A 26,139-nucleotide genomic window follows, 5' to 3' on the forward strand; every position below is an offset into this window, starting at 1 on the left:
GTTTTTGATTTCCTCATCGATTCTTGTAATTATGCCAGTTGATCTCATCCAGTCCTACTCTAAATACCATTAGGTTCTTTCATATTAACGAAGAAAAACGCAACAATGCCAAAAATAGTACTTTACAATGAAATAATCTTCAATACAATTTTATGATACAGGCATGGCTAGTAGTTTCCATGACATTTTACTGATCCAGTAATCCTAGAAGAATCAAATCCTAGTTGTAACAAAAAATTTAGTTCTTGTGAAGTTACAACATCAAAATTGATATAGGGAACGACATTACCGAGTTGATAACGGATTTTGTTCTCACCATTACGACTTGTCTTGAAATAAGCTGGATTACACAGTTTCATGTGCTTTGCTACGATTAGGTACACTGCACTTTGATAACAGTAGTAGATGTATAACAAAGATTTAATCGATGCCATTAGGCATAAATCTCATAGTAATCAATGATCCAGCGCCCATTCATTTTCTTGGATGAAAGAGTCGACGACTTCTTTCATTGCTAGATTGGGTATAAGCTGATCTTGAGTAAGACGAACTCGAGTGACAGGGTCGAAGTGCCCCACCCTTTGCAAGTGCTCTTCTATATCTTTACGTTCATAAGTTATGCCGCTTGGAGTTATCACCGGCTCTTGGAGGATCTCAAAACTTATTTTACCGCACAAGTAGTCTGGGACCTCTCTTACCTGTTTTCCAAAAAGATGATATTAAGGTAAGTCATAATTCAACAAATAAGATATTCAATTTTTTAAGATATTCAATTTTTTTTATGCTTACCCTTCGACGTTCATCAACTTTTGCAAATAAATCGTTGAGACGTGCGATACAGTTGTCTCGATACTCTTCAATTTGTTCTCTAGTTTGCTCTGGTCTATCACTGTCGCTCTCATTTTCTGCTACTTCACCATTATCAGCTTTGATACCAGCTAATTTACGATCTGCATCCTCAATCATTAATTGATTAAGGTAAGATTGCAGTTCGATGTCCTGTGCAACTCTTTGCTCTTCTCTCAGTTGAAAACGTCGTTTGCGTGCCTGTCGAAGCACAGCTGTCACATCATCGCCGTAATTAAGTTTCTGTTCCTTAGCTAAATCCACAGCTGCAATATAATTTCATTGTACATTTGGTTGTCGCTCATGATGATCAAAGTTTCTAGAACACTGACTGCAAGTTACATTACCTCTCTGTAGGTGCTTCACAGCTTCATCGAATAATTCGAGTTCAAGTAATGCTTGTCCGAGGAAGAAGTGACCTTTCACCAAACAGGAATCCATATCCAAAGCTCTCCGACAATCCTGGCAAGCGGCTTCCCATCTTTTCAATTTTAGATGACAGAGAGCACGGTTTGTAAAGTATGTCGCTTGTGTGGGATTTTTTATCTGTCAGAGCATTGAATTGATGTCATATGTAGAGCGAGGATTTAGACTCTAGTTTAAGCAGATATATTTTTCCACTAATACTCACTATTGCTTTTGTATAACAGTTAGCTGCGTCTTCATACTTGTGCAAGTTGAACAGCCGATTGCCCTGCTCTTTCAGTTCCTTGTCCGAAAGGTTAGCCGTTGAGTACATTTTACTCATATCGATTGTTCAAGGATATACGAACTTTTCTCGCCACGATTCAACTGCTCAATTAATCTGTACAACACCTGGTTCTAGAACATGCCTGCGTATACGTTGTACAAAATATCATACATTCTAGTTTGGATTTGAATACGATCTGTCATCATCATCGTATAACCTCGCAAAACAACTGCTTCCATTTTGTAGTAGCGACAAACATAGAGCTTATCAGTATTGCCGTCGACAACACAGAATTTTTTTTAACTCATGAGGCTCGATGATCGGTGGTGATGATGATTCAGGCTCATTCAGGCTTTCGTAGCAATGTCCGGTGAGCTTATTGTTAGGCCCTCTCACTGGACTCGTCAACCAGTTTTTTGGATCAGCAGCACCTGAAACCCTGCTCGGACTTAGGGGTGCATACCGACCGCAGTTAATGTGATCATCGATAAATCACCTGGTCACAACCAGGGAAATCATTTCCGCATTTATCTTCTGAAATGAGCGGGAAATATAGGATTATTTTGGATACATATGATTTCACTTCATTTCTGTTTCGCGATGGAGTCTCAATTTGAAAAATACTGTTATAAATCAATTCACTAATATGCCAATATACAGTAGATGATATGTGAAGCTGATTGACTATCAAATACTGCATCTCTGACGTCGGTGGCATTGGTGTCAAAACATTTTACATTCTAAATCTACCTATATTCATTAAGTAATCATCAGTGGTTTTATTACAAGATAAAAGTGTTGGAAAAAACGCGCACATTATTGCTAAATATTTATTTAACAAATGACAATAGAGAAATACAACACATAATGGAAAATAAATTATTTAATCATTTCTTACACCTCCCATTTGTTTTGTATCTACTACATGCTCGTATGAACTATAACAGCGTATCAAATACAGCAAGTAATGATACTTTTGCAAAAATGTTTTTCTCCATCCTCCAATATAAACAAAGTTATTACAATATTTACAACTGTGCGAGTATATAATAGTACAATAATGTTTGTACGTCCACATATATATTATGTTAGGTATGGTATACTATAAGGTACGTATGTATGTACGTACGTATGTACATACGAACCAGGTAACACAAAAGTACATCGAATTTTACACGTAACCTTTTTTTCAGGAATAAAATTAAAACAATAACAATACGTTATGACCAAAGAATTCTTTGATATTCTCTAGTTTAAACAAGTAAAATATCTACACAGGTTTCATAGAATTATAACAGAATTTTTGTTATAAAAATAGAAACATAATGCATCTATACGTATATGGACAGCTATATGTTGAATATTGAGTATCAGAAAGAAAAAAATTTAGTATGATATTGTCAATATTAGTACACATAAGGTTACGGTGATGGAAATTTATTTCTATTAAAGATTTAACTTCGATGTTAGCATCGTCAGGATTACTGTTAATTTGGTTGCAGAGAATTTTTGAATGAATTCATTTAAAAACAATTGGCAATTGAAAAATGAATGTATCAAAAGTTCACATATTATTTAACAAATTGTGACTACGCCACAAATAACGTAAGGTCTATAAAATCCCTTCAAAATTTTAAGAGATAAATAGTAGTTGCAATATTAGCAGTAATAAGTTTCTCAATGCTATGAAGGTTATCAATATCAATCTTATAGGTAAGATCGAAACTTATTACACTTTTGTGCCACGTAATATGTATATAATCATTCACTGCAATAATTATTTACTTTTGAAAGCCAGACTTGTGATTTATTTAATGGTAAGTTGAGGGGCCTTAAAAAGTTCTCTGGATCATAACTGTGCTATGACTATTTTCAACATGGTACCTGGTAGAAACTTGTAATATCTCGGGTACCCACTTGTGTGTACAAATCGTAGGTATGTACAAATATCGAACACCATAATCTTATTTTAATAGTGTTTTGACTTCCGTTTCATTATTACTATGATTTGGTGCGTAAATATCGTCAAAATTATTCGTCATGGATACACATAATACATCGTGTAAAGTATACATAAACTATACACTATATCGTTGATAAATTAAATACTATCAGCTAATCATTAGTAAGAAAATCTCTCGATCAACCTACCTATTAATATACCTGCTTACCTATCCTACCTAACTACCTGCATAGACGTAATCGTCTTACACATGAATAATCCAGCATGGCACTGATAGGATAATAAATAATGGTTTGGTACAGTATTGGTGTACTTTTTTGGCAGTATCATCTTAAGCAAGAGCGTCGTACTCTAAGCTCAGATTAAAGCATATCATAGGGTTGGCTACTCGTGTTATGGCAATGGAAGAAACGAGTTATTATCATCTATGGTATGAGAGAAGGGTCGCTGCCCACAGAAGTCTTTGCCATATCCAATGTGGTACTCTGCAGGGTCCAAGACTTACTATAGCTCCAGCTACATGACGCATCCAATCCCATAAGCCCCAGGGTGCATGCCCACCATTGACATAAAGAACGTACGTAAACCCATCTTTGCACTTGCCATGAATTGAATAATAATAAGGTAGAAAACTGTGCAATCGAAAATTGCATCTTTGATAGAACAGAATAGCTGGTGAGTTACTAGATAGTACGTGAAGAAATACTGCTTTGACCGTTGAACGCTCTGGGGCTGTAACATGTGCCAATAACTGTTCCAAAAGAAGAGATGCAATACCGTTACGTCTATAGGTTCGTCTTACACCTAAACTTAATATATATCCGACCAATGATTCGTCGTCAAGACTAGAACACAAAATACCACGATCTTCTTTGTTCACCTTCCAATAAGGCTTTATCTCTGCGACGATTAATCCAATTATAACACCGCCGTACACAGCGGCCAGCGCATAGAATCGGGATGAACTTGTTATTTCTTCATACCACGTGTATGGGTAATCTGTATAGATGGTAGAAAATTAAGAGTTAGATATCAGGCATCGCGTAAGCAATTTGAAGAACTCGAGATTTCAAAGTTCAGGCTCCTCTTACCTATCGGAAACCAGTCTTCACAGAGTGCTCGGACTTCATCCAGATCTGCAGGGCACAGAAAGCGAAGCTGAACATCGCCAAGGATACAGAGGGGCACCGTGACGGCGGTATGTTTCGTGGTGCTCTCATTTCCATTGCATTCAGTGGTAACTGTACAGCTGCATAAGCCGCTGCTGTCGGCCTGCTGCTGATTGTACCAGTTAAAGGGCGCAGCCATTAGGGCAACACACTTTCAAACAAATACGAGACAAACGCATTTTAATTATCGGTATTGTGAATAAATAGTATCACGTATTATATAAATATTTCCCCGTAAACACACCACAGACAGCAGACATCTTACTTTTGTTACTTTTTCATACGCAAATTTAGTCCATTGGACCAACATTCGATAGATTGGCTACGCTGTCGTTCCATCTGTCAGAAATATCTTGTACGATATTATTATTGTTAGAGAGAATAAAATAAATGCTGTGGATAATCACATATCCGAATGACCAATGGTTACTGTATTCATATGAATATTTGTCAGAAAAATGTTGTTGTGTTGCAGTTTTGTTTGAATTGTTGAGTGGCGGTCTGCTAATCGAATTGACTGGATACAAGTTGTAGGAATTTATTAATAAACCGAACATGTTCTACAGGTAATAACACTCAAGGATCAACACGATTCAATTTCACCAATTATCTCAATATGGCAGGACGTCGATTTACTGATATTCAAAATTGTATGGACATTATATTTTTAGGTTGTAGTCTGCACCTGAATTTTGTGACATGGCATCGTTGAAAAAAATATGTCATACAAATTATAGTAAATAACACCCACGTAAGACAATATTATTTTACTAAAGTAGAATAAACATTGCAATATCATTTCGAACTAGTTATTTACTTTATATCTCTGGTTATACTCCAAACTCAATTTCACATTAACAATTAACTATCAACTTTACTTCCTGCACACTATTAATTAACAATACTTACCTAATAGAGATTAAAACCACTCATATCTTATCGGACAGCACGCGATACCATCATATTTCAGATTTCATCTTTTTGAATGAGTTTAAAAAAAGTTAGTAGATATATCCTTGCTCACATGTACTATGTACGTACATCCCTTGCTTTATCCGAAAGAATAAAATCTATTTCTCGAAAAACTTCTCTTAGAAATCAATTCTTGGTCAGGATGTTTGTATGACGGTACTCAAAATTGCTAAAAATGAATTCCTATGTACTTTGGCCATGTGATTTACAAGAAATAAAACTTTGAAAAAGATGTGAATGATGTTATTCTTATCTCCGATACTAGCTAGACAACATTGAATTGTACAAACCACTTAGTTTCTATTTTAGACTAAAATAATAGAAGCTTATTCCAGTGCCAAATATAAATGGAAATATGTATTTAATGAATTCCAGCTCCATTTTAAATTGATGATCAGAAATCCGAGACATATAAGATTTTAAATACACCTAATCCACTGAAACTGTTCAAGGACTCAAATAAAGTATGTATAGCGAGCTGAAGTTCCAGCTAAAATGTTCAATTTGGAATCATACGTAACACCGGTTATACTCAGCTATGTCGAGAAATATGTTAAAAATTTCAAACCTGAACAGTCACAGGTTTGTGTTTACTCATACAATTCAAATACAGTTTTACTTTGCGTATCAATGTATCAAAATATTTTCAAGATCAATTTCTCTAAAATATTATGAAAAATATTTGAATCCCTAAGGTTTCATTATGGGGTGGTGATGCCTCCTTTCAAAATTTGGATTTGCGTCTAGAAGTTCTAGAAGAACAGCTTAATCTTCCGTTCAGTTTTGTCAGTGGACATATTCATGAGCTACTAATTCACGTTCCATGGGTAAAAATCACCTCAGAACCTATCGTAGTGACCATCAATACCATAGGTATGATTTCTTGCCCAATTTAAATGAGAATATTAATTTATCATCAATCAAATACTACCTACGTGACATTCTGCTTTTTGATTACATTTCAGAGTGTATTCTGAAACTAAAAGATGAGACCCAAGGGGAACCTACGGTACACAAACCACCAAAGAGAAAAAAGGAACAGAAAGAGTATGATCAATTTTTCATCATTATATTTTTATATCAATGGTAGTCATGCTACATGACTATCTCTGCTATCAAACTTCACCCTCATCTTCAATTATCTCCATCTAACTAATTTAACGCTATGGTAACAGGGAAGAAACACCTCCAGGATACATCAAGAGTATGGTGACTAAGGTTGTGAACAATATAACGATCAATTGTAATAATTTGATACTAAAATATGTTGAGGAGGATATAGTTCTTAGTGTGAATATCAGGTTCTTGAGTATGCAGAGTGTTAATAACAAATGGGAACCAGCTTTCACAGGTATTATATACGTTTAATTGATTAAAAAAAGAATATATAATTGAAGATTCAGGTTTCTCTACTAGCTTGAGTTTACAAATAAATTTACTTAAATTCTTACAGATGTGAGCAGTTACGAAGTACTCCTGAGGAAACTTATAACGATACAGGATCTCACACTGTGTTTAGATAAAATGGATGCCTCTGGAAAAATCGAAGTGTATCAGGTAATCACCTTTGTGAACTTTAGTACAGAAATCTTTCATCAAATACCCAAAAAGTGTCATAATATCTTTGATTTGATCACCGAGTGTTTGGAATTTTTTCTATGTGAAAACATTTTCTACCATTTACAGGATCCGGTATTGTATCGGTGCTCGATGATTATAAGATTGATAGTCAATTACCATAGTAACACTGCAAAGCGTGCATCAGTCACAAGACTTGACTTACACTGCGAAAAAATGGAATTCAGTATGACGGAGCAGCAGATTCCTATGTTACTAAGATTGATAGCTCTCGTAATGGCTTTACAAACTAAAATGCTACCAGCCAGTAAAGAAAGATCGTTAATATCGTCAGAAGAAGGTACCGAAAATGACCGTGAAGGTAATTATTGTTTTCATTGAAATAGCAAAGTCCGTGCTTGTTGAATCATCATTATCAAAGTATTTCTATCTTTAGATGATTCCGAATCAGATTCAGGATCGCAACAAGAAGGCGCAAGTTGGGCTGGCTGGGCGTGGAATATGGTTCCATCTGTTTTGCCAGTTCATTGGGATAATGATTGGTCTAGCGAGCAACTGATGGCATATGCTGGTCACACAATACACATGGGATTTTACGTCGATGATGCGACTGTGACATTCAAGGTAAAAGATATTTACAGAGGATTGTGAAATGTGAAGCGTTATCTGAAGGAGTTTATCTACTTATAGACTATGGACAGCGTAAAGGAACAGCTATTTTACAAACCTCGGAAAATTAGATACAAATCATTTCTCTCTCTGAAACTGAATGGCGTTGTAATAGATGTTTTACTCCAAGACATGACGTGGACAAGAATGCTAGCTGGACTTGGTAGCATTAATCTTTTTCCTAGAGGAACGTGCAGTTGTGGTCATCTTGAAGTCATTGATGGAGCACAGGTATATGAATGTTTATATCAAAATAATGAACCCTTTTTTTCAGCCTCTACCATAAATATATTGAATATATCTATGCACTACTAAGCATTCCTAAATTGCCGAATTCGTGATTTCTTTAGCCACCTCTCTATATGTGTGCCGGTAAAAGGGGAAACAATCATCTCAAGGATTCTTTATTTGATGAAAATGCTACAGAGAATAAAGGGAAAAAGAGGGTCTATAAACACGGCATAGATTATCATCTAGCAACTGTGTCTGGTTAGTTTCTGATCTGTTGTACGTTTACCTTTTCATATGATATTTTCAAAAACCTATTCTGAATTTCATATTGCAGTGGACAATTTGCTGGAAAGATGCCCCGCATTTGTCATGGATTATATCTATCTCATTGATTTGCCTGATGATATCACACCAGAGAAATTAGCTGAGTTTAATTCAAACTTTGAATACAGGTATGAATATTATTTAGAATAGAAATAAAAATTCGATAGTCACATCTTGGTAACATTTCAATGATTCTTTCAACTTACAGTAATTTCCATGAGCACAGAGTGGTGAGATACGTAATCGGAGAATTGACAGTACGGATGTGTTCAGGACTTTTTCATCGTATCGAATCTATTCAACAAGCTGCCATGAAATACGATTACGCCCCTTACGTAGTACTCAAACCAGGTAATAATGGACTAGCTTAAAGTATCAATCTTGATGTACGATGCTTAACGGAAGACTGTTTTATTTTTTATAGAGCCAACCATTGATGAACTTCCTCCAGTCACAGTAGAAGAGTACGATGCCCTGAGAGAAAATATTTCGAAGGTTGAAATCAAATTGATCTTAATTAAAGGAACCATTGAATTACAATTGGCCGACCATCAAATCACTGGGATACCTCGAAGAAGAAAATTTGTCGAAAAAAAGGTAAAAAAAATGCCATTTGGCAAGGTGCATTGAAAATACTTAATTTTAAGAATTTTTCAGACAGCACCATTAACACCTGCACTGTCTGATGACCCAATTTTGAGTATAGAATGGGATAAATTACTAGTAAATATTGACCAACCAATGTACCCGCATCGTCTAGCAGCCTGCGCGTGTAAGCAAGCCGAGTTACCATCTGATATGTTAAAATCTTGTCACAGGCTCATCAATGCAGCAGTAAGTTAATTTTGGAATACGATTATAATAGCTTAAAACCTACTTTTCAGCAGGTACATGAAAAATTTTTGTTTGCAGGCACATGGTTTAAATTGCCAACTTTATTTGACAAGGGATAGTCGAACGACAATTGTGATGCCATTTACTATTAGCTACACAATGAAAATGTTGCTTTATCCTCAATATTGGCTTAGCTTAAATATGGCACATGTTTTCCATCACTTCCAATTTGATGGTATCACTATCACAGGAACTAAAGTCAAACTTATGATTGCGACTTCTATTTTATCATCTATCATTGATCCTAAGAATACACTAAATCCTATGATTTGCTCGTCACTTTTCAACGATGCTTGTCAGGAACGAGGTAAATTTTGTTATTTATTTCGATTTGCATGCTTAAGAATTCTTTACGTTATTCTTGAACTATGTAATTTTTATCATTCTTACGTATTTTGATTTCTGGCGTATAGATCCTGTCTACCTTGAGCTATGTCTCGAAGGTATAAGTGGAAAAAGTATATCATCGCTAGCCACGGTTTCAAATATATTGAATATAGCTTCTGTGAAAATTTTCTTACTCAATGATTTCCAACAAACGTTTGTTCTTTCTGGTCCTGAAAGTGATCTTCAGAGGTATGTCGTACTTCACATATCTAATAAACACTGTATCATGTCATTACCTTTTGACTGAAAATATTTTTTACAGCGAGGCGGATACCAAGCCATTATTATCAGCTGTAGTACAGTTTTCAAAGGATCCTAGCAAACAGCTTCATCCACCAATTCTTTCATTCCAAGTATCTGAGATCCGAGGTTCTCTGGATCCTTTGCTTTCTCAGTGGCTTCAATATTACCCGGTTTATTACAAACTAGATCAAGCCAGCACAATACCCCTGGAGGTCCAACAGCCAGCGCCTGGAGAACTGTCCCCTGATGCATCCGTTCGCAAAAAACATTTTCCAGGTCTCAGTCAAAGCGTTCACAGCTCATCGGATAAAGAGAAACGGAAATCTGGAATTACCGCTGATGGATCTAATTCACGATCAAAGATGGATGACCCACCCAAGTCTGATCAAAAAACTGAAACTCTCTCATCGCAGGCTGTAAGCATGTTGAAAAACATACGTACATTTTTTTCTGATATTCTAGTTATACATTAGTACAGGAGATTATTCTTCTCAAACTTGCTGTTTTTTCTCTAAAAGTAAGCAAATATAATGAATAAGGTATCAAATTTAAGTAAGAAAATTTAGTTATCAGAAAACGTAATGATTGGTGGTAGAACTTACAGAAAATGGGGGTATTGGATAGGATGGTCGATTGGTATCCCGGTTGGCGTGGACTTGTGTTAAGTGGATATATTGGACATATTGTTATTTATATCCCAACCACAACAATGAGCGGCATCGGCGTCCATGGTACGTACAATTGTCGAAATTTGAAACTTGCATAACTAAATTCATTTGCTTTTTAAAACCCAAGAGACTGAAATAACTCTGTGCATTGCAGGTATTGAGCAAGCAAAAGAACAAGCTTTGAGGGAAGACCAAAATTTGCGAATGCTTGTGATAAGGACACCGTCACTTTACTTAAATTCAACTAATATGCAAGCTGAGACTTTGTCGCAATATCTAAAAGACTTACCTGTGCAGTTACCGAAAGCCATTTGGACCCCTGGTGAGTTAATATTTTTAAATTGTCCGAATAAATGAGTAGAGACTACTTCATATTTAGATAATAAATATAATGGAGTTATGCATTTGTGTGAAGTTACTGGAATATTTTATAGAAATTCAGAGTTTTCCATGGACTGTAAACGTTAACGATTTTCACTGTTATACGCTCCAAAGAGAACTAAAAAGAAACCTAATTAAAAAAGTATCTCTTAATGCTACTGTTGGATTGACTGCTAAAACCGCAACAGAATCTTCGAGTATTTCCAAACCACCGCTGGCAAATAAATTGGCGGCTCTAAGCCTCTATGTTCATATTGATACCACACCAATTACCGTTTCAATCTCGGAAGAACAGGTCAGTGAACAATAATCATATTTCATATTTTACATTCATCTAGTCGGGCAGGTAAATTTTCACTATTCATATTAGGTTGTATTTATTAGCAGCATTGCAGTAAATATACTGAACGTAATGCAAGGTATTTATCCAAGCATGCCTAGTAGAAGTACCACAGATGTTCCGGGAGAAATGCAAACTATTCTTCCTACATTGGTGCAATCTAGTCCAAATCAAACATTATTCAGAGAGGACAGTGCCACTACCTCAACGTTATCAACTACCAGGGAAGATGTTGGGCAAGGTGATGTTATAATCAGATTATTATAATTAAAATTCGAACTTAGAACTGTAGAACAATAATGGCAATTTGAAATTTTTTACACAGAAACAGACAGCTTGACTTTAACAGCCTGGGTTCAGTGGACGATAAATAAGTTGGCAGTCAAATTTTATGTTATGGGACAGTCAGAAGGTGCATCTTCGAAAATCATATTGGAGCTGGAAGACATTATCACCTCATTGGATTTACAACCAGTTTACCTTAAACTAAAGACGAAAATTACAACCGCTACAATTCTGAACTATGTCAGGTAAATCAATGTTTTCCAGAAATATCTTTTCATATTAATTCATTTGATGAACTGTCAATAACAGACAACCGAATACCCAAGGCTGGGATCGTGCGGAATATGGTGGTTTGGTAATGTGTGGCAGAGAAGATAATTCAGAAAAAGGTGAAGATTCTGGTTTTCTAAGTCTAGTTCTCACTAGAGCAAAATGTGGAGAAGTGCACACGCGATGGGGTACCCAAAAACGTCGTAAACTTCAGCGGGTAAGGATCTCGCACGAAAGAAAATTTGTTGTAGTCGTGGAACTCACGAATAAGGTGATTGGTGATGAAAAAATCTTTTTTAGTCGGAATCTAGATCAGATACGAGTCAATTTATGAGTGGATATATAAGTGAACTGGTGATTAAAATGCAAATGTTGGACATAATATTACCATTGAGTATTATTGGCAAGTATACGCAGCTCGTTGAACCGTTCATGCATTTGACCCGACGCTCCCATAATAAGACCATCGACAATGCGCCTGGCAAATTTACCTCATCTACTTTGGGTGGCTTAGCGAATTTAAGAAACGATTCTTTACCGCTCGTGTACCTCGAATTCAAGGGATGCAGACTTATGCTACCCGCATCTGCCGATGCCAGATGTAAACTACTCCATGATCTACTAATAATACAGGTTACGCCTCAAAAATATAATTTACCCGATTGTTTTATTCTTTTAGCTAATTAAAAATTCATGTTTGTAATCTAGTTAGATGGCATCAGTATCACACCACATGCTGAAAATCCGATTTGTAGAATACCAATACGATCAGATATATACCAACTAGCTGCGCAGGCAAATATATTAAACGTACCTGGTTCTGCAGTCGAAGATCGACAATATCAAATCAATGTGAAAGGTGTCTGTGCAGATACGACTACATGGAAAAATTACAAACTTAGCATTACCAAGGTATTTTCTACATCAGATTCATTCAATTTAAATGATGAGGGAAAACGTTATTTTCATCATACTTGTTTGAATCGATTTTTGTTGCAGAGATCGTCGCAATCTTATTTGTACACCATGAATGAAAATCCAGCACTGGAATGGAACAAGCTTGGTAGTGGAAGCAGCTTAGAGCCAAATCTTTCTACATTCCCGTTGATCACGAGGTGAGTCTTTTAAAATTCTAAGACGTCCACTTACTATGTCCGTTCACGAATTAATAATTTTCTGATATTCTATACTTAGGTTTGATCTGTGCTTAATCATAGCTCCTGCAACAGTATTTAAACCTGATACTATCGTCTGTGGGAATGCGGTTGAAATTAATTGTCTCACAGATATTGATATAACGATAAATTTGAACCAAATCGAATTGATTTCTACTCTCAGTAATGAGTTCAAAACTTTTTTCATTGAAAGTATTGTGGAAAGAGATGAATCTTTATTCACTATCAAATCATCAACAGCAAGACCAGCATCTTGTGCACCTATATCCGAAGAGGCAGATATCGATTTTGCTAAAGACAGTGGCGTTGATTTTGAAATGTCCAGCATCAACTCTACTGTCATTGTGAGTATAATGTGTTAAAATAGTTTCTTATAAATTGAAGTAGCTAATTTGTTAATTTGCAACGTGTTTGTTAGGGAAAATCAACACGACGAGGCACTACGTTGTTACCGCCTTTTGAGTTTCTGGTCAACTGTGGTAAAATCACGCTTATCCTCTACGAAACCAAACAAGCAACCACCTCTTCCGAATATGAAATGGTTTGTAGTTTCACTTCTCGTCTCTCCATGCAAACGCACTTTTTGACGATCATTATTTTATATATATCTGTTGTTTAAACTTCAGGATACGAACGAAGGAGATGATATCGAGGATGATGTGATTCAGCCACTTCTTTACATAATGATCGATCAACCCAATATCTACATCTCACAACAGACTTTATCTCAAAAACTACAAGTTCGTCCTAATTACCATCAATATTTCATTCAGTGAAAATGTATATTGAAGTTCTAACATATCGTGATTAATTCTGTTTCTAGGTAACATGTTTCGATGTAACAATAGCACTGGGAAATGAACAAAAAAAACATTCCACGCCTATACCTAGTCCAGCTGATTTTAATGTCTGTCTGATGGAAACAAAGAACGGAGATCCTCACATTGATACCGGCATACCACCTTCTTTTGTGACTGTTAAATGCAATTGGCAACTCACTAAAAATCCACATTATTCCGTTATTATAGGAAGGCCAACAAAAATTCATTGCTCAATTTCCAGGCTTAACCACATTGAATCTACAAAGAACAAGGTATTGCAAATTCATATAGTTCCTAAAGTAACAAACAATATGCTGCTGTGAGTTGAAATTCTATTCGAATACAAATAATGCTTTCATTTCAGTTGATAGCATGTTATTCAGATGGGACGATTGCTAAATTACCATCTTATTCTCCAAGGGAGTCAAACCATCCGATGGAACAACCATCTCCAAGAACTTTACACAATAAATACAACATTCCTGATTTGAATATATCTACGAAACAAATTGTTCTTTCCATAAACACCGACTCTGGGTCGGAAATTTTGATCAGTTTATCTGCTCTGACAGGAAACACGTCTACAGCGATCAGGCCAGAGAGGATTTATCAAAATGTATCATTAGATTCTTTGATAATATCAGTCGTTTTACATGGGAATATAAAAGTCCTGTTGAATCCATGGTGCTGCAATATTACACTTTATCTCCTCTGGGAACCCTGGCAGGATGTTGATACTGTGCCGCAGATACAAATCCAAGCAGATAGCGAAAGTCTTTACCTGGACATTGGGCCAGAACAAATGAAGATCATGTCTACAGTAATACAGGACTGTCAAATAATCGCGACTTCCTTTAATCAGCCACCAACGGAAGAAGGCCAAACGCAAGTCAAGCGAGCAGTGACTTCCAACTCCGATCAACACTACAAAGACGATTTAAAAGCTGGCGCATTTCAATTTATCGATGGAAATGGTGATGAACTGCCTTTTCCATATCAAGTAAGCAATCCTCGGAAAATGAGTGAAGCAATTTCTTTATAGAATACTATTTTCCTTGTAATCATTGGGTAATCAATTCATTTGTTTAAATTTTTGTTCAGGTGATATTCTTGACTTGTCCGCAACAGGCAATGGCATGGCGTTATCCACAGCCGAGGGCGCTGACAAAATTACATGTCTCCCCTGTACCGTTCAAAGTAATCGAAATTTATAGCTTGTCGGTTAATATCTTCATGTTTATACCTTTTGAAATTAATGTTTATAGATTTTGAAATTCATGTTTTTCAGGCATCTGTAAATGAATCAGAGTGCGAAGAAAGAGTGCCATGTAGTATCGAATATTGGAGTGAAAGTCACTCAGCGTTTCAACATTACGCCAACTTTTATCTGTCGGAGACTGATAGTTACCGTTTAGATTTTCCTGATAAAACACCAGCCCGAGCAGTGGCGTGTATTTGGCGTGTAGTTCTACGGCCGACCAAATCTCAAACTCATGCCAACACCCTGGTGTCTGCTCGAGTTCTTGCGGCTTGCCTGAGAATTGACTCCTATTTCAATTCGACGATTGTTCCAAACTTGCAGGCTGCATTAAACATTGGTACCATTCATGTGGCTTTTTACAACTGCGTAAATTCTAGCAGTTATAGTCGCCTGCCAGCACCGCTTCAAAACTTCACATTGGATAGTTACATTCCAACAACCCAATGCTATCTCAATTTTGAGCACAAAAAAGCCATTGTGGTACTAAATCGATGGGCAGATAATTCAGTGATGGTTGACATTGGTGGAATCGTTAGCATTCGCGTATTAGATTACGGACTTCTCAATATGCACGAAGTGCTGGACCCACTGGAAGGAAAAGTCCAACTGTCAATTGCTGACAGGATAGATCTTTCGGTCGTATGCAACCCATTTTCATTGAAATTTGGTCCTGCAGTTAGTCATACTTTGGCAGTTTCTGCCCATCTTTGGGCAATCGCATTCGATAGTGAAAATAAAAATGTAGTCGTACTCACAAGATATGTAATTGCTAATGACAGCAACATTCCGATTCGTTTTGGACAGAGCGGTACTGAAGACAACACCATACTCCAAAGTAGACAGTGTCACTTTTATTTTTGGCGCAGTGTTAACAATCAATTATTGAGGATCGCCATTGAAGATAATTCCTGGGCTTGGAGTCAGGCGTTTGCTGTTAATAAAAATGGAATACAGGTGATAGATTTTGGAAACAACGCATCTAAAAATATCACAATTTTTGTCAACATCACATCGCTTTCTGCCACCCAAAAATTAATCACCTTCTCTGGGCAACTCGTTATTACAAACCAAATGGTTGATAATTTTGAAATGAAGCTAGTTAAGTACGAAGCTGCTAATGAGGCTACAATAATTCCTTCAAAAAACGTGCATATTATAAAAGGAAAAAGTCAGCCAGCATCCACAGTACTCGAAAATACACAAAATATGGCTATGCGACTAAGATTTGCTAGCTTGACCAACCTTTCATGGACAGGTGATATTCCCTTACAACCCAACATGAAATGCAGTCAGCCATGGCTAGTTAAGGGTAAGTTTTTATCTTTAATTAAATTAAATGAGGCATGTATATTAATTATCTTTGTTTTTTGTACACTATAGTACCATTGCAAGAACGTGGCCAATTCTTAAGCATTTGGGTGAGAATAATTCTTCAAGTTATTCACGGCAGGACAAAAATTCTTGTAAGTATTCAATGTGTTCAAAATAAGCCTGAACGAATAATTTCATTCCATTTTTTGCAGGCTGTTCTGAGTCCACTTTACATGATTCGGTCTTACCTGCCCGTGCCGGCAAAGGTACAGATGGAAACTCCTTCTTTGAAAGTTTCGTTGTCTGCAAATGTCAATGGAAGTGGAGAAAGACAGCAATTGTACTGTCCTGGAACTTTTGAACACTTTCATCAGCTTACGTTTCAACTCGAGTAAAGTCCAGACTTATATTTTTTATCCATTTCAATGAAATTTGTGTCATTGTTTGTAACGTATCAATAATATCAGTGCAATTTTCATTTGATCATTAGATCAGGTATATCAGCTTCAAATCCATATGTGCCGCTGTCGTATAGTTCGGTAGACCAGAGAAAATTCTTTAGGAGACCAGAGAAGGAGGATATTGAAACTATTTTAAAAGAGTTAGAGATTATAAAAGACGAACCACAATGGCCTTTTCAGAGTGACGATGTACCTGAATGGACATCAGCTGAACAACCCCAAACTCATGTTCAAGTAAATGAGATTCGAATTCGCCTGTTTTAGTCATCCATAACTTTCAACCCTCAATTCAAAAGCGCTGTATTTTCTAGGTGAAATATCAAGATGCCGGACTCATCTCCAGTACTCTATTATTGGAGTTGCAGCCGTGGTGTTTTATACTGAATTCTCTCGGATGCCATTTATCTTTAGTATCAGAAGATATCGAACTCTGCCAGGTTCCGCACTACGGAATTGTGACCCCTCCGAAACTAGACGTAAGCAGAAATCTCGCCGTTTGCTTATTAGTGGGTGGAAAATATTAGGAAAATTTAATTATAAAACATTTCATTGAATGTGACTGTTTCAGGGAACATTTCACTTTGGCGTAGGGCTTGGTGACACTTATTACACTTCTCCAGCTCTACAATTAGCTCGTCCAGATTGGAGTCAAAGCTTTTATATGCCTCGAATTGGAGGACTCATTCCACTTGAGGGAAACATGAAAACTGCTGTCGATTGTGGCTCCAGTGTAAGCTGCTGATTTCATTAATCGTTAGAGCACTAGTTTTTTTTGTTTGAGTAATTTTCGAAACACCGTTTGACAACTATACGTCTATCAACAGTTGTGCATGGTGAGCGTCAATTCCAGCATGCATGAAGACATGAGATTAGTTCGAGTGTCCAGCAGTCATGTCATCGCAAACTTGACACCTCAAGAATTATGCGTCGCCACACTTGCCGTGAACGAAACATCGTCTAATCTCCAAGTACCAGACGATCTTACTCCGTTTAGTTTGAATATTCTGCCATCAGATGACAAAAAGTGAGCGCTTAGTGCCCGATGTCTGATTTTGCTGTATTTTTAAAATCCATTCACGTTACAAATAATCAAATTGTGGTCGTTGTAGGTATGCTACTCCAATAGTGCAATGGTATTTGTTGTTCGAACAAGAGATTGTCGATCCAATGGCACTGTACATTTCTCTAAGTTTGGGCCACCAGTGGTCTTGCCCAATAAGGGTTGACCAAGGTATGAGTCGCAGATGCCTCGCTATCCCTGTAAGTAAGGAACTTCTATATTTATTTCACAGAAAAAATCTTCCGAACTATTCTAAGCGCTGGATAAATCCCACTATGCCACATCTGATGATTTTCTTTGACATTGAACCAATTAAATCAATCAGCTTCCTAGAATTCCAAAAACCATGAATAATTGATGTGAATAACATTTCATAGAATGGGTCTGTGACGATGCCAATCGTAGTGACTACTCAGGAAGATAAAGGCACTACTTATATCACGATTCACATTGATAAACATCCCCAACTTCTGATCAGTAATGGATGTGCATTCAAAATTCTCCTCGGACAAGGGAATGCAGATGCCAGTGAGTTCCACGCAATTGTTTAACTTCTCTTCTCTCTTTATCTACTAATACTAGCTGTTTCTAATTTTCAGATGGTATATTAGCTGAATCACCCCAATTTTCTTGGATTTGTGACGTAGAAAGTGGCGGATCTTGTCACTATTCTCTACCAGCTGTTGGAAGTCGACTACCTGATTCTCCGGCGCTAAGTATTACTCCATTGCTACTGTTAACATCAGTATCAAACAGCGGCTGCGATGCATCGCAAAGTATGAGTTGGTCTCGAGGCGTCAGCCTATCTGCAACATCTGCACAATCGGATCAGTACGTTCGACTTCCGTACCATGGAGATATAAAGCTCGTCATGTACACTCGGTGCTATACGACGTATATTAATATTCTTCCTATATCTCAGGTGAGTGACAAATTTCTAGTAGTTGATTGTAAATAGTTTTAAAAGTTGCATAGTCAACTATTTTATTTAGGTTGAAATCTCAGCACGAGATATCCGAAGTAGACTTTTTCACAATGAGAGTAGATCAACTGATGTGGAAACGCTGTATAATCGACAGCTTGCTAACTCTTCAGACGAGACTACACATCCATTACTTGCACAAGTCAGTACATCACTGAAAACTTGTAAATGATATTATATCTAATGGCTCATTTTCTCAATTTGAAATATGTTTTTTAGAGTTCTCCGAGTTCGACGTCATTAACGAGCTTTTTTTCGGCACAAGAAGATATTTCAGGAACAGATTCACCTGTATCTTCGCAACATAATTTAAAACATGTAAACGCTAAATCAAAGAAAAACACCAGAGGCACTCAGGAACTGTGTAATCATGGTAGATTGATAGCAGAATCCAACAGTGTGTCTACACGTGAGAAATCGGTCACCATCCATCTTCGTGGTGTTACAATAACTATAACGCAAGATGTGAATGAAAATGCCCAAACCATTGAAATTGCTAGCTTGTCGATAACCGATTTGTTTTTCACAATGGAACCAAAAGAAAATATTCTATCGAGTTGGATTTGCATCGGAGACCTGCAGTTGGATAATCAACTGTTTGACCAGGGGGGCTTTGATTTCCCAGTAGTATTGATCGGCCAAAATCCAGCGATTAAAAAGGAACTCGGTCCTTCTTTGAACAGTAGTTTAAACAGCATCCTAACAGAACTACAAAAAAGTTCATTACTGGCGATCAATATGACATTCGAAAAAGACGGAGAAATATCAGGTAAATCTTAGATGGACAACAGCATATTTGGACTACTGTAAAGTGAATTACTTTTATCTCTAGGTATCAAAGATTTTCGAGTAACCATGGCACCAGTCAGCGCATATATCGAGGATACATACATAACACAACTCCTGGACTACGCCACATCGCTGGTACCACCTTGTTTTGCACTGCCAGTAGATAATGTGAAAAATTTAGCAGTCCCTATATTGTCAACCGTTCATGTACCCGACTATATAATGATGGATGCAAAAATATTGAGCTCACCTCTAAGGCTACAGAATTTGATAATAGATCCTGTGTCTATTCTTCTGAGTGTTCACACATCGGTACGGCTCTACTTAGCACTTGACCACTCTCCTTTATATTTTGGAACGTTCGAAAGAAAATCTTTGTTGACCACTCCCTACAGACTGGGGAATGCACTAACGATGCATTACTTATCAGGCGCTATATTTGGTGCTGGTGAGTATAAAAAAGCTCCTTATTCGAATTTGAACATTTAACAGTTGTCGAAAATGTTGAAAATTTTCTCAATCAACTCTCTTCAGGTTGGGTTGTCGGATCACTTGAAATCCTTGGATCTCCTGGAGGACTTGCACAAGCCTTAGGTTGTGGTCTTAGGGATTTTGTTTCACTACCATTTCAAGGACTTTTACATGGACCCTGGGGTTTTGTCGTTGGTGTTACACATGGATCTGCTAGTCTAATGAAACATGTCACCGCAGGTAATAATCAGGAATACATATCCATATTTCAAATACAATAAAAAAACGCGATTCAACTTCACTCTTATCATGTCCAGGTACAGTGAATTCTGTCACCAAATTAGCATCAAGTGTGGCTCGAAATTTGGATCGATTAACACTAGATGTGGAGCACCTTCAACGACAAGAAGAATCTCGTAGAATGCGACCACAAGGAATGGCGCAAGGGCTTTATCAAGGACTCACAGGCTTTGGGATGAGTCTTCTAGGTAATTCACTATCAATTGAAACCACGTTAACCACTGAAAAGAAATTTCATAATGAAGAATAAAAAACTCGTTTTTAACAGCTGCTGTGGCAGGGATAGCACATCATCCTCTACAACAAGTTTGGTCTGGCGAAGCAACCACAAGGGGGCTTGTGGCTGGTGTAGGTCTTGGACTAGTCGGAGTTGTAACTAAACCGCTGAGCGGTGCTGCTGAGCTTGTAGCTCTTACTGGTCAAGGACTACTGCAAGGTGCCGGATGGAATTCCTTGCCTTCTGTGAGTAAATTTGTTGATGTTCAGTTTCAAAATTCGAGAAGTTGCAATCCTACTCTCACTAACAATAAATATTTGAACTTCAAACGGTTTTCAGCCTCGACAAAGACCTGTTGTGCAATATTCAACCGCCAGTAACCACACGCCTATAAGATATGCATGGCGTCTTATGCCTCTTTTGGTAAAAGGTCGCGACAATATTTTACACATAATAAACGCGGACCATGTGATTCACCAAGGCAGTAACCAAGCGGTATCGTTAATCTTGACCAGACAAGTATTACTGGTCGTTAATATCGCGGAAGATAGTACAGAGAAAATATTCACGCTGAATGAATTGACCAGCATCGATCATCCTTCAGATACAACCATGTTGTGTTTACATTGCCCTCCAACTGTCACGCAGTTAGCTACTCCTTCATCGCCCCGAGAATACCGAGAGGTATGATATTGAAAAGATGATTCAATTTTTTATCGTCTGGATTGAGAATAAATTAGAATATTTTTCAGATGGATCAGGAGATGAGAGCGAGAGTCGCGGAATATGTACGCACCAGTACTTCTGGTTTGGCTAGTTTGCCTACGGACAGCGATGCACAGTCTGATAATTCTGAGCCTGTCATGCCTCCTGCTGATAACACAATAACATTCTACGTTTCTCCTGATTCTCGAAACTACTTTCTGTCGTTATTGAATGTCGCCAAGCGACAGAGTCAGGGAAAAGGTTTCCAGGTTTTGTAGAAGAGTGTGAAAGTTCACTCGTAAAAATGTCTTGAGTCAATTCTTGATTTTCCAATGGCTGGGGAGTTTCATTATACATATGTATGTAATCTAAAGAAAAAACGATTGTTTGATATGTAAATTTGTATAAATCATTAAAAGATGGTCGGAAAAGAGGATACTTGATACATTGTCAATCGAAATAATTCTTCTGATTGTCGAGTTTCAAAATCGGAAAAGAATTTAATGCGACCCATGTACACAAACAACGTTCTTTTCATCAGTCAGTTGATGCGATAAATCATTTAATCATTTTACACTGATTCATTTGTATTATGAATAGTGGATTGGAAGCCCCATGTAAATAAATGACCAGAAGTGCAATTCCCTTGGAAACTGCACAATCTACAAGACTGCTGAATCCTTTAAAATGGATTCTATAATCAAGACAAATCTTATTTCATAATCCGAATATCAAATAAAGAGACAGTTCTTATTTATTCATTTTTTTGACTCCCAGAATCAAAAATAAGATAAGGAAAACGTGATATAAGTACAGCAGTATTTCTACAATGATGTGAACTCAGGTTTTGATGGACTTTCTAATTAATTATTTATTACGACAAATTCGTTGTTCCTCATGTGCATATATTTTGGATTAGGTGAAATAAAAAAATGAACGTTAATCGCCAAACTATTCATGCAACCTCTTAGGATCGTTCGTCGTGTAAGGCTGACCACAATATTCACATTCTAAAATCTTAATTGATGTAAGAACTTTCCGGCAAACAATATGCTCGCACGGTAGTTTATACTTTATATCGTCGCTCGTGCAACATGAACAAGTCTTTGGTACTTCTGGCACAACACACGTTTCTGGGGTACTAAACCTTTTCAGACCCGATAACACTGATTTAACGTTAAATTCCAATTCACTATCAATTTTACTGCTTATATTTCCAGGATTATCATCATCAACTTTGTCAGCTGATACTACTGCAATATCACTAAATTTGGTTCGCTTTGTTGGTATAAAATCTAATTTGCTGGATTGCTTTGCACATGCTAGCCCAATGGGCAGTTTATGTTGATTTTTCGTTATTGCATGTGGAATCTTTCGTTTTAACAAATACTCGGATTTTAATTTAACCACTGTTGGAATCGCTTTTCCAACATCCAATTGTTGGCTTTGTCCCTGAGATTGAGATTTTTTACGGCCTAACAACCTCGGTAGTTTCTTTATTTCATCTTCATTGCTATTTTCTATTAGAAACTTATCAATTCTTACTTTGAGGGCAGTTGCTACTGCAGGCCTAGAATTAGCGCTAAATGGAATACCGGTAAATGGATCCGAAGGCGAGCGGCCCCATAGAGCTTCATTTTGTTCATGACGTTCTAAAGTGAAATGATCTACAATTTTACCACTAGGCAACACAATTGGTTGTACCATTATCTCGCATGTAATGGGATCCAAAAAATCCTCTGGTATTTCAAGTGGGCAATCACTTTTTTCTCTGAAACATATTTTCATAACATTAAGGTTCATCATCTCAACTCCAGGAGATCAATCTCAAATTTTATTCATTGCGCAAGAATTTTACAAAATATAGAATAGGGCTGAAATCAGAACTTACAAGATTTCATCATTGATATCTTTTGGGAGAGGCTCAGAAAATTTCTTGGATTCTGAAATACAAGGACTATGCTCCTGTGTCCACAAAGCATTGACTTCAGCAATTACATCTCTTCCACAACATCGGGAAGCTCTTCCCCAAACTTCTATCCTTCCAATTGCAGGAACAGAGTTTTCTGTTTTCACAATACATAGTCGTAGCGAACTTGCTCTGTTGACAGCTTGCTGATCAGAGATCTTTATATAACGTGCCAAGAACCCAGGGGGTACGGAGGTTAATGTTTCGTTTATATCACGTCTGTAGAAAAGCACTCCGGACTCATTGTTCAAAAACGCAGAGGAAAGAGTGGCGAATGGCACTTTGGGATCATTCGTCGATCTGGCTAGCAGCTGAAATCCTGAGGATTTTTGTGAACCAACAGCGGGCCAAATTATTACACGAATTATTTGTACATTGCAAATGAAGTTCAAGTCAATGTTAATCGGTGGTTTGATGCAAGAGTATGCCAAAAAGCCTTTTGATGACCCAGAGATAAGATTTGTCACATCATACTCTTCGGTACTTATAGTACTACAGCTGATCTCTGGTCTCAGACAAGGATGACAAAAGTTGAGAAGCATCTCGTCTGGGACTTTGAAGTATTTATCGTTACATTTTCTTTAAAGAACTAGTAATAAACAGACTTTTCAACAACCACTTGTCACTTTTAAAGCACCTACAGAGCACTAGCAGAGCACAAGTTGGTTACGACTTTTGGTTACAACTAGCTACACCACGATAAATCCAGAGGGCAAAAAAACATTTGTATTTACCCTAAGGGCGCGGATGACGAATAAGTTCACAACAAATCCGAGGGGTGGTACTACATATCATTTTGCAATTTTTTGTAGAATTTAAAAATCACACCATAGCTTTGTTCCTATGAATCAAACAGGATTTCTTGAAGGATCTTCGTATGATTGTGTCAAAAGCACAATATCGATTGAAATTTCTAAACAATGAGTAAAAGCTAAAAGAACCGATTCGACCGATAACAATAATTTTTGAAAAAATGTATCAATTCCTTTTTCAGCTCTTAAAGAGATAAGCAATACGATAAATTATGTAAATGGTTTGCACATGCGACAAGCCACACAAATATTTTCTATAAAGGTGCCGAGAAGGTGCAGTTAAAGTCCAAATGCATCAGGCCTAGCTTTGAAGACTGATTCCTCAAAAGCGGAGAAGTTGCCCCCCCGGTCGCGACCGATTGTGCTCTGAACACTCGTTGAACTCTCCGCAATTTCAATTTGTCTGAACGACCGAAAAAGAAAAAATTCAAATTTAGGTATTTCTCACTAACTAACTAAAACACAACTTTTTAAGGATTCAGAACTCTGAACGGATAGATATAATATACCTGCAGAATACGAAATGTACATTTAAAAAACAAATTTGATATTACGTAAAGAAATCTTTAACAGTTGAAAAAATATCTACCGATTAGACGTATAAATTATCGACGTGACTTGTGCGTCAGTTTAATAGGACTTTCGTTTATATCGATAATTAACGAATTTCGTGAGCATATTTTTTAAACTCGACTACTCGGTCATAGTTGCTTAATAATTCTAAGTAAAAAGAGTTCATTGTTGAAGGTTGCAGCTTATGTTATACACGTGCATGGATCCCTGCTGCTTTGACGTACGATAGTTACCTTGTTCAAATAGTTTCTCTACTCTTTACTTTTGATTGATCATTCTGTTTTCCATTTCATAATTCTATCTATCTCCATTTTTTCGCTCATTCACCCATTCACCAATTTGTTTCCCTCTTCTTCTTTTCAAAGGCAAATAAGGACTAGGTACATATCGTGGGAAAATTCACTAAAGATGGACTCTCACGCGCCCCGAATTTCATCCCAAGACAGGCAATGAGTGGATCGCTAAACAGTTAAACGAATTACCATCGTACAAATTTTCGTTCGATCTTTGAACGCGCTAACGATATTCTCAAACAAAACTCGTTCCGTTCGACATATCTCGGTAAATATCATTTGAATATAATCTTCGATCGGTTATAGTTTAATGGGAGGACTCGTGACGGGAAGAACTTTTGAAATTTTTCTTCTCTACGAGATCGTTCAAGCTTTACCAACACCACCTGTTCGAAACGGAAAATCAGATCTGTTAAATCTTGTCACACAAAATTTGTCTTCATTCACCAACAACGACTGCGAGATAAAGAAAAGAAATAAATAAGTCAGACTACGTTTATGGTAAATGAAATTACTGAAAAATTCTCAATAAAATAGAAAAACCTTTCGCTGATTGTATAAAATGGTCACGAATTCGCATCTCGCGTTCTTGGTGAGTTTGTTGTATTTCTCCGGTTGCGAGTCGCTGCACTTGGCTCCAAATAGTCTCTTTCTTGCTCGGGAGACTCGCTGATGTTGAAATACGTTGTCGCGAGTGTCGGTGACGTCTTAAAAGCGCGTTACTTAAAATATGAACGACAGATAACAGTCTGAGAAATTTCAAGTGCAGCACTATAAATGCAGATAGTAAGCGAGACACGTGCTCGGTACCGGAGGGAATCTTCGTCGGGTCGAACATTTATTATATCTATTACCGAATGCAAATTCATTCAGAACTTATTTCTCAAAGGGATGTCGTGAGGTGGCGGCGGGGGCTGCAGAGATTCTCAATCGAACGTTGAGTGCCTGGGCTGGTTTCCTGTCGCAATATATTTTCAAATTACTTACAAATTGTACAATGGACCGTGAGAACCTCTGCGGTTCATCGG

At 37.1% G+C, this 26,139-nt stretch overlaps 4 protein-coding genes and 2 long non-coding RNA genes across 8 annotated transcripts; 1 reads left to right on the forward strand and 5 right to left on the reverse strand.

Moving 5' to 3' along the window:
• Positions 1–106: 106 nt before the first annotated feature.
• On the reverse strand, positions 107–1,981 carry LOC105693157 (E3 ubiquitin-protein ligase CHIP). The gene is made up of 4 exons (XM_012412896.3): positions 1,478–1,981; positions 1,194–1,392; positions 790–1,112; positions 107–698 (listed from the first exon to the last, which is right to left on the reverse strand). Exons 1-4 carry the CDS (start codon positions 1,592–1,594, stop codon positions 456–458), a joined length of 882 nt encoding a protein of 293 aa, XP_012268319.1. The 5' UTR covers positions 1,595–1,981; the 3' UTR covers positions 107–455.
• A 372-nt stretch (positions 1,982–2,353) lies between these two features.
• Positions 2,354–4,993, reverse strand: LOC105693163 (N-alpha-acetyltransferase 60). Its single transcript, XM_012412911.3, has 2 exons — positions 4,592–4,993; positions 2,354–4,499 (listed from the first exon to the last, which is right to left on the reverse strand). The coding sequence occupies exons 1-2, from the start codon at positions 4,806–4,808 to the stop codon at positions 3,922–3,924; spliced, it is 795 nt and encodes a 264-aa protein (XP_012268334.1). The 5' UTR covers positions 4,809–4,993; the 3' UTR covers positions 2,354–3,921.
• An 87-nt stretch (positions 4,994–5,080) lies between these two features.
• LOC105693161 (intermembrane lipid transfer protein VPS13B) lies at positions 5,081–21,898 on the forward strand. Of its 3 annotated transcripts, none has more exons than XM_012412908.4 (51): positions 5,081–5,235; positions 5,341–5,420; positions 6,017–6,223; positions 6,337–6,514; positions 6,607–6,688; positions 6,817–6,992; positions 7,095–7,198; positions 7,328–7,580; positions 7,656–7,843; positions 7,910–8,119; positions 8,239–8,377; positions 8,454–8,571; positions 8,652–8,794; positions 8,868–9,040; positions 9,101–9,277; positions 9,356–9,644; positions 9,751–9,913; positions 9,987–10,383; positions 10,563–10,698; positions 10,790–10,957; positions 11,070–11,311; positions 11,387–11,597; positions 11,682–11,886; positions 11,951–12,128; positions 12,212–12,544; positions 12,620–12,823; positions 12,911–13,026; positions 13,106–13,430; positions 13,505–13,627; positions 13,713–13,826; positions 13,910–14,179; positions 14,272–14,907; positions 15,009–15,104; positions 15,196–16,477; positions 16,549–16,631; positions 16,692–16,870; positions 16,970–17,174; positions 17,252–17,416; positions 17,509–17,670; positions 17,765–17,964; positions 18,050–18,200; positions 18,378–18,528; positions 18,600–18,922; positions 18,993–19,124; positions 19,202–19,751; positions 19,815–20,219; positions 20,306–20,482; positions 20,560–20,730; positions 20,811–21,004; positions 21,099–21,443; positions 21,512–21,898. In XM_012412908.4, exons 3-51 carry the CDS (start codon positions 6,137–6,139, stop codon positions 21,740–21,742), a joined length of 11,340 nt encoding a protein of 3,779 aa, XP_012268331.2. In that variant the 5' UTR covers positions 5,081–5,235; positions 5,341–5,420; positions 6,017–6,136; the 3' UTR covers positions 21,743–21,898. The 3 variants fall into 3 exon arrangements, with proteins under 3 accessions (XP_012268331.2, XP_012268332.2, XP_048505378.1); XM_012412909.3 differs by having other exon boundaries at positions 10,572–10,698; XM_048649421.1 differs by lacking the exon at positions 5,341–5,420 and having other exon boundaries at positions 5,123–5,235.
• On the reverse strand, positions 8,779–10,101 carry LOC125499811. Its single transcript, XR_007276799.1, has 3 exons — positions 9,961–10,101; positions 9,728–9,894; positions 8,779–8,917 (listed from the first exon to the last, which is right to left on the reverse strand). It is a non-coding gene; the product is annotated as an uncharacterized LOC125499811 (long non-coding RNA).
• On the reverse strand, positions 15,616–17,834 carry LOC125499810. Its single transcript, XR_007276798.1, has 4 exons — positions 17,134–17,834; positions 16,728–17,035; positions 15,924–16,099; positions 15,616–15,756 (listed from the first exon to the last, which is right to left on the reverse strand). It is a non-coding gene; the product is annotated as an uncharacterized LOC125499810 (long non-coding RNA).
• A 411-nt stretch (positions 21,899–22,309) lies between the features above and the next one.
• LOC105693162 (RING finger protein 37) lies at positions 22,310–24,354 on the reverse strand. The gene is made up of 2 exons (XM_012412910.3): positions 23,356–24,354; positions 22,310–23,235 (listed from the first exon to the last, which is right to left on the reverse strand). Exons 1-2 carry the CDS (start codon positions 23,973–23,975, stop codon positions 22,416–22,418), a joined length of 1,440 nt encoding a protein of 479 aa, XP_012268333.2. The 5' UTR covers positions 23,976–24,354; the 3' UTR covers positions 22,310–22,415.
• Between the last annotated feature and the right edge of the window lie 1,785 nt (positions 24,355–26,139).

The sequence above is a fragment of the Athalia rosae genome, chromosome 2, assembly GCF_917208135.1.
Source record: "Athalia rosae chromosome 2, iyAthRosa1.1, whole genome shotgun sequence".
Lineage (NCBI taxonomy): Eukaryota > Metazoa > Arthropoda > Insecta > Hymenoptera > Athaliidae > Athalia > Athalia rosae.

Coding starts and splice junctions, on each gene's coding strand:
- LOC105693157 (XM_012412896.3), bottom strand. CDS start 1,594: ATGAGTAAAATGTACTCAACGGCTAACCTTTCGGACAAGGAACTGAAA. Junction 1,113..1,193: donor TGTGAAGCACCTACAGAGAG/GTAATGTAACTT, acceptor ATTATATTGCAG/CTGTGGATTTAGCTAAGGAA. Junction 699..789: donor AAGTTGATGAACGTCGAAGG/GTAAGCATAAAA, acceptor TTTGGAAAACAG/GTAAGAGAGGTCCCAGACTA.
- LOC105693163 (XM_012412911.3), bottom strand. CDS start 4,808: ATGGCTGCGCCCTTTAACTGGTACAATCAGCAGCAGGCCGACAGCAGC. Junction 4,500..4,591: donor TGAAGACTGGTTTCCGATAG/GTAAGAGGAGCC, acceptor CCATCTATACAG/ATTACCCATACACGTGGTAT.
- LOC105693161 (XM_012412908.4), top strand. CDS start 6,137: ATGTTCAATTTGGAATCATACGTAACACCGGTTATACTCAGCTATGTC. Junction 8,378..8,453: donor TCATCTAGCAACTGTGTCTG/GTTAGTTTCTGA, acceptor TTCATATTGCAG/TGGACAATTTGCTGGAAAGA. Junction 9,914..9,986: donor CCTGAAAGTGATCTTCAGAG/GTATGTCGTACT, acceptor TATTTTTTACAG/CGAGGCGGATACCAAGCCAT.
- LOC105693162 (XM_012412910.3), bottom strand. CDS start 23,975: ATGCTTCTCAACTTTTGTCATCCTTGTCTGAGACCAGAGATCAGCTGT. Junction 23,236..23,355: donor GATATCAATGATGAAATCTT/GTAAGTTCTGAT, acceptor AATATGTTTCAG/AGAAAAAAGTGATTGCCCAC.